We start from the raw sequence: 6946 nt of genomic DNA on the forward strand, positions 1-6946 counted from the left end.
GCCCCCCCCAGCCGCACGAAACACAGGGGCCGGTCACGGTGTGGGGTGGCAGAGCTGGGGTGCTGCACAGGGGAGTCGGCGGCGGCCTGATCTTTCCACCTGCATGCCGGCCCGCTGCTGCAGCCTGCCAAGGAGAAAAAGGCGGCCGCCGAGCCTGCCGCCGCCGCTGCCGTGGAGGCTGCTCCCGCCGTGGAGGAGGCCGCTCCCGCTGTGGAGGAGCCCGCTCCGGCCCCTGCTAAGGAGGAGGAGCCCGCTCCGGCCCCGGCTCCGGTGGAGGCTGCTGTTGTGGAGGCAGCTCCCGCCGTGGAGGAGGCTCCCGCCGTGGAGGAGGCTGCCCCTGCTGTGGAGGAGCCCGCTCCCGCTCCCGCTGCCGCCCCTGTGGAGGCTGCTGCGGTGGAGGCCGCTCCCGCTGTGGAGGAGGCTGCCCCTGCCCCTGCCAAGGAGGAGGCCAAGCCTGCGGCCGCTGCCGGCGGCATCTCTGCTGCGCTGGTCAAGCAGTTGCGGGAGAGCACCGGCGCGGGCATGATGGACTGCAAGAAGGCGCTGGGGGAGTGCGGCGGCGACCTGGAGAAGGCAAAGGAGGTGGGTGCTGGCCGGCTGGCTGGCCTGGGCAGGCGAGCGGCGCCGGTTGGGCCTCCCTCGCAGCGCAGCTAGTCCTGCTGCATGCTGGGCAGCGCGAGGAGCAGGCTTGGGTGTCCCCGTCTGCTGCCTGCTGATGCACACGCCCCGCCTCCGCGCCGCCTGCTGCAGTTCCTGCGCAAGAAGGGGCTGGCGTCTGCCGACAAGAAGGCGGGGCGCGTGGCGGCCGAGGGCGCCGTCTGGTCCTATATCCACGCCGGCAGCCGCCTGGGCGTGCTGGTGGAGGTCAACTGCGAGACCGACTTTGTGGCTCGTGGCGAGAAGTTCCAGGAGCTGGTCAACGACATGGCCATGCAGGTGGGTGCTGCCCTTTTGACCCAGTGTTGACCGCGCCTCGACCTGCTGCCTCGACCTGCTTTTGAACAGCTTGCTGAGCTTGCCTGCGCCAGCCCTGCATATGGGAGGGCTGCCTGGCTTTCTAGCTTGCTTGCTGGCTGATGTCAGCATGGATTGCCTTCCGCTGCCCTCTGTGCTCACCCCGCAGATTGCCGCCTGCGCCGAGGTGACTGTCGTCAGCGCCGCCGATGTGCCTGCCGAGGTGCTGGAGAAGGAGAAGGCGATTGAGATGGAGAAGGAGGACATCAAGAGCAAGCCGGAGGCCATCCGGTGGGTGCAGAGGATGGGGCATCACTAGTAGGCTTAGTGTAGAGGAATTTGATGCTGCGCCGGCATCGCAGCCCAGCCCGGCTGAGGCGTGGTGGAGGGCTCAGGCACAGGCGGCTGTTCGGGAGGACCAGGCCACTGAACTGCCTGCCTGTGCCGCCTGCTCCTGCGCCCCGCAGGGAGAAGATTGTGCAGGGGCGCGTGGACAAGATTGCCAAGACCATGGCCCTGCTGGAGCAGCCGTACATCAAGGACAGCAGCAAGACGGTGGCGGGTGAGCCGAGCTGTGCCCGCCTGGCGTGCAGCCTGACCCTGTGCCGTGCGTGGTGCCGTACATCGCGCAGCGCGGCACAAACATGCTGGTGGTTGGGCTCTTACCTGCCCATCCCCAGACCTGCCAAGCAACCGACGTGTTGCCTGGCTTATGTCTCCCGCCGCAGAGGTGATCAAGGAGTCGATTGCGGGCATCGGCGAGAACATCCAGATCCGCCACTTTGAGCGCTTTGTGCTGGGCGAGGGCATCGAGGTGGCCAAGGCTGACCTGGCTGCTGACGTGGAGGCGCAGACCAAGGCCATGCAGGTGGGCGCGGCCTGTTCTTCTCTTCTTTCCTCGGCTGCCCCTTCAGCACTCGCTTCAACACTGGGATCCTGAAGCACCTTACACGGCGTGCAAAGTTACACGTGTGCACATTTGTTGGCTGCTCACCCCTGCCGCACGTGCTGTGCTGCTCGCCCCTGGCCCTGCAGGAGGCCGCTGCCAAGAAGGCGGATGCGGAGCCCAAGGCCGAGGAGGCCAAGGCGGAGGCCAAGCCCGCGGTGGCCATCAGCCCCGCGCTGGTCAAGCAGCTGCGCGACAAGTCTGGCGCGGGCATGATGGACTGCAAGAAGGCGCTGGCCGAGTGCGGCGGCGACGTGGAGGCCGCCAGCGAGTTCCTGCGCAAGAAGGGGCTGGCATCTGCCGACAAGAAGGCGGGGCGCGTGGCCGCCGAGGGCGCCGTGGGCTCCTACATCCACGCGGGCAGCCGCCTGGGCGTGCTGGTGGAGGTCAACTGCGAGACCGACTTTGTGGCTCGCGGCGAGAAGTTCCGGGAGCTGGTCAACGACATGGCCATGCAGGTGGGTGCTGCCGGCAAGGCTGCTGCACGGCACGCTCTGGTTGGGGGCTGGAGTCTTGGGCTCGGGAGGCTGCCAGGCATTGCCTGAAGAGGTGCCCAGTAGGTGCATGCATGCTGGCCATGCCGTGCAGCGGAGGCCTCACTCTGTGCCTGCCTCCGCCCGCCCCCTGTGCTCACCTCGCAGATTGCCGCGTGTGCGGACGTGCGGTACGTCAGCGCCGCCGACGTGCCTGCCGCTGTGCTGGAGAAGGAGAAGGCGATTGAGATGGAGAAGGAGGACTTGAAGAGCAAGCCGGAGGCCATCCGGTGAGCGTGGCTGGCCGGGGCTTGGCTTGCCTGCGGGGCGGCGCTGTGCGCGGTTCTGTTGGTCTGCATGTCCTGCTGCACGCGGTGCGTTTGGCCGCCAACCCGCGACGGCACCATGCTGCTGCTGACCGTCCCCGCCTGCCTGCCTGGGCCGCCCGTTCCTTCTTTCTTCCCCGCAGGGAGAAGATTGTGCAGGGGCGCGTGGACAAGATTGCCAAGGAGATGTCGCTGCTGGACCAGCAGTTCATCAAGGACACCAACAAGACGGTGGCGGTGAGCGCGCGGCGCGCGGGCCGCATCACGCCGCTCAGTGCGCCACATTTCTGCGGGCCCTTCCTTCAGCGGCTGCTTGTTTTTGCTGCCTCGACAACCAGTTCTTCCTTGTATGGATTGGTCCCGCCATCGCCTGGCTCGCCGCCTCACCTGCCGCTCCCTGCTTTCTTCCTGCTTTCTTCCCGCCCCGCAGGACCACATCAAGGAGCAGATTGCGGGCATCGGCGAGAACATCCAGGTCCGCCGCTTTGAGCGCTTTGTGCTGGGCGAGGGCATCGAGAAGAAGGCGGTGGACTTTGCCGCCGAGGTGGCGGCGCAGACTGGCGGCAAGCTCTGAGCACCAAGCGCTGCTGCAAGCGGCGACGAGCCATGTGCTCAAGCCCGGCACCAGGCTCGGGGCAGCAGGCTCGGACGCAATGCTGATCTGTAGGCAGTACCGGGCCGCAGCGTGGGACAGCTGCGGGTTTGCGCCCTCCCTTCCTCCACCCTTCTTTTCACCTCCTTTCTTCTTGCCCCCACCTTTTGACCCCCAGTATCACACTGTGCTTTTGTGCTCTGCGCATGCCGGTCTGTCTAACGTTTGGCCCCAGCCCGCATTCGGGCGGCGCTGATCTGTGCGCACATTTCATTGCTCTCGCCAGGCGCCCCATGCGGCTTTCTCCTGGCTTTCTCTGTTTCCCTCTTTTGCTACACGCTCAATCTCCCCTCCATGCTGTTCGACACACCCTAACTTTAACAGAGTTCTTACAAGCTAGATGCTGGGGGAAGAAGAAGGAGCCGACAGGGCATCCTTCTGAGAGGAGGCCGTGCAGCAAAAATGTGCTAGCGAGGTGGCACAGCCGCGTCGGGGTGTACAGAGGCGTTGCGTTGATGGAGGGCATGTGGGGTGCACTTGGAGCTGATGGTGGGCATCGAGTTGGGAGGTGCAGGTGCAGGTGCAATAGCAGAGAGAGAGTGCTACTGAGAGAGAGAAACCTGAACAGCTCCCCCAACACATAAGTGAAGCGATTCGGCGTGAAACGTGGTAAGGCAGGCCCGGAAGGGAGGGCGCATGTGCCAGGCAGGCGTGTGGCGCGCATCTGCATCATCAACCTGCCGAGGAACTGCGACAGGCAGGTGTGTGATAACGTGATCTGACACAGGATGAGTGAAGGCACACGTGCGCATGCGCGGCAGGGGGCTCAGACGCCGTTGGCGCCCTTCTCCGCCAGCTCGATTGGGGGCGGCACGCCGTCGGAGCCTGCAGGCGGCGCGCAGGGAGGCAGGGAGGCAGGGAGGCAGGTATGTGGGGTGAGGGGTGAGGGGGCCACGCGGCGCAGCCGAAACGCCCGCCGCTGCCGCGCCTGCTGCCGCCAAAAAACAATTCACGCAACGTGCGTTTGGCCTCCCCCGGCCGCTGCTGCCGCCGCCGCAGCCGCACTTACTCGGCTCGTCGTCGTCCTCCTTGGGTCCGATGCTGGGGTCGGTGTTGCTCTTCTCCTCCCCCATGTCCTCTGTAGCATACAGGTTGCCCAGCTTGGCCACCATAGAGGGGCGGGGAAGGGCCGGTGGCGCCTCCACCACCTCCTCCTCATTCTCCTCGTCGGCGTGCGGGAAGGTCAGCTGCAGAGGGGGGCGACGGGCACCCGGGCGGGCGGCGGTGACATGGAGGGACGCGGCAGCGCCAGCGAGCGCCCCGGCAGCCGGCCAGCAGCCGCTGCGGCGCCCCCCCCTGGGGTCCTGGGTCAGGCGCGGCGCGCGAAGGTGCCACAGGCGCATCTGCGGCAGGCAGGCAGGCTGACGTGGCAGGCAGGCTGGCGCAGCAGGCAGGCGGGGCGCACGTGGTATGCGATCTGGAAGGCAGTCATGGCATGCATGTCCTTGCCCGCCATCTCCTCCTCCTTGATGGACTTGTGGAAGAACTTGGCCTGAGGCAGGGCGGGGGGCGGGGAGAAGGAGCAGGCAGGGTGGGGGCAGGCAGTGAGCACGCAGGGTGGGGGGCGGCAGCTGTCGTCCTGACCACGCCATCCTGGCGTGTGCGTGTGTGTGTGCGCGCGGCATGCTGGTGTGTGTTCGTGTGTGTGTGCATGATGTGCGTGTGTGTGCTGCTCGGCAGCGGGCCAGGGCGCGGCGGCGTGGTGCGGCACGTGCCTGGGTGAGGAAGGTGAGGAAGAGGGCGCCGTTGATGATGCAGTACGAGATGATGCCGCCGATGATGCCTGCAGACGCACGCACAGGCAGAGCCCAGCACTCAGCCAGCACGGGGAGCGGGCACGCCACATCGGCGCGCAGCGAGCGCAGCGCAGCGCGGTGTGGTATGAGCTGCAGCGGGCGGGCGCCGCGTGGCCGCCGCAGCCCCGCGCCGCGGCGGGTGTGCCCCCCGCCGCAGCCCACCGTAGGCGATGGAATAGGTGAGGGGCATGGCTGCGATGGTGATGAAGGCGGGCACGCCCTCCTGGACCGTGCGCCAGTGGATGCCCAGCACATCCGACATCAGCATGGCGCCAATCTGCGGCCCACAGGGGCAGGGGCAGGCGAGTGCATGTTCGCAGTCTGCACATCCGCAAAGGAACTTGCGGCACAGGTGTGAGCAGGGCTGGACGAAAGCACGTGGGAGCAGGCAGGCAGCCGGCCTGAGGGGGTGCCGCCGCGCCTGCTGGCCCGCAGCTGCGTGCGCCGCCACCTCCGGACAGCAGAGCCGGCGCCGGCCGCCTGCTTCCCGCGGCGTGGCGTGCTGCGGCTGCTGCGGCTGCGGCTGCGGCGGCTCACCAGCACCAGCACAGGCCCGGTGGCGTAGGGTGGGATGGAGGCGAGGAGCGGGGCGAAGAAGAGGGAGAGGAAGAAATAGAAGGAGACGGTGAGGGCGGTGACGCCGGTGCGCCCGCCCTCGCGGATGCCCGCAGCAGACTCGCCCGCGATGGTGACGGGGGACATGCCCATGAGTGAGCCTATGGTGATGGAGGTGCCATCCACGCAGAAGGTGCGCGTCTGCCTGCGGTGGGGTGGGGCGGGGTAGGGTGGGGCGACATGCGCAGCGCGGGGGAGGATGGTGAGAGGGCGGGCGTGTGTGTGGGGTGGGGGAGCAGCAGGCGCGCGGCGAGGCAGGCAGGCCAGGCCATTCTTTGCGATTCTTCGCCAGCCAGCAGCGGGGCGCGGGGAGGGGCGGTGGGGGCGGGGGTGCACGGCGAGGCGGGCGCGCGCAGGCGGCGGCCAGGGATGTGTGCAGCGGGGCGGGGCGCGGCGTGCGTCGCGGGCGGCGCATGCCTGGGGAAGCGCTTGTTCTTCTTGTTGAGGAAGCCGGGGACGTAGAGGTTGACAAAGTTGGCCATGGAGAAGAGCTGCGGGGGGGCACAGCACAGCATGGCACAGCGTGGCACGTCGTGCACAGCGTGGCACAGCACGGCACGGCACAGCACGGCACAGCACGGCACGGCGCACGGCATGGCGCAGCGACAGCGACAGCGACAGCCAGCGGTGCCGTCAGGCCTGGGCGGGTGTCCCTGGCTAGGTGGAAGGCAAGGCCTGGCCAGGTGGAAAGCACGGCGAGGGCTCACCGTGCCGGTAGCGTCCAGGAAGTCGACATAGAGGAAGGTGATGAGGGCCTGCAGGCGGCGGGGCGCGTGGCAGGGGAGGGCGGGCAAGGCGGCGGCGGTCGGCCGCTGGGAATGCACATGCGCTGGCACAGGCCCCGCCCTCGTGCCTCCCACCCCACGCCCCCACGCTGCCGCAGCTGGTAGGGCCGCCGCGTCAGACAGAGGAGGGCGGCTTCAAAGCCGGCAGCCAGGCGCAGCCCAGCCGGGCGGCTCACCACCCAGAAGTCGCTGCTGCCCATGCCGCCAAAGTCGAGGAGGCCGGCGGTCTTGGAGATGTTTGGTACCGCCACCACCTCTTTGAAGTAGTCCCAGCGGTACATGGCGGGGGTCCACTGGTCCTGCGGGGTGTCACCCGGCTTCTGCAGGTACCGCGCGCCGTTGCCGTCGGATGGGATCCTGCGGCGAGTGGCGCGGCGCGGCGGCGGCGGCAGGCGGGTA

At 68.1% G+C, this 6946-nt stretch overlaps 1 protein-coding gene across 1 annotated transcript; it reads left to right on the top strand.

The window, feature by feature from the left end:
- Positions 1-456: 456 nt before the first annotated feature.
- CHLNCDRAFT_34804 (hypothetical protein) lies at positions 457-3686 on the top strand. The gene is made up of 9 exons (XM_005849630.1): positions 457-582; positions 751-936; positions 1124-1249; positions 1426-1516; positions 1683-1822; positions 2005-2358; positions 2542-2663; positions 2843-2936; positions 3130-3686. The coding sequence occupies exons 1-9, from the start codon at positions 523-525 to the stop codon at positions 3271-3273; spliced, it is 1317 nt and encodes a 438-aa protein (XP_005849692.1). The 5' UTR covers positions 457-522; the 3' UTR covers positions 3274-3686.
- Positions 3687-6946: the final 3260 nt, after the last annotated feature.

The sequence above is a fragment of the Chlorella variabilis genome (genome assembly GCF_000147415.1).
Source record: "Chlorella variabilis unplaced genomic scaffold CHLNCscaffold_5, whole genome shotgun sequence".
NCBI classification, from domain to species: Eukaryota; Viridiplantae; Chlorophyta; class Trebouxiophyceae; order Chlorellales; family Chlorellaceae; genus Chlorella; species Chlorella variabilis.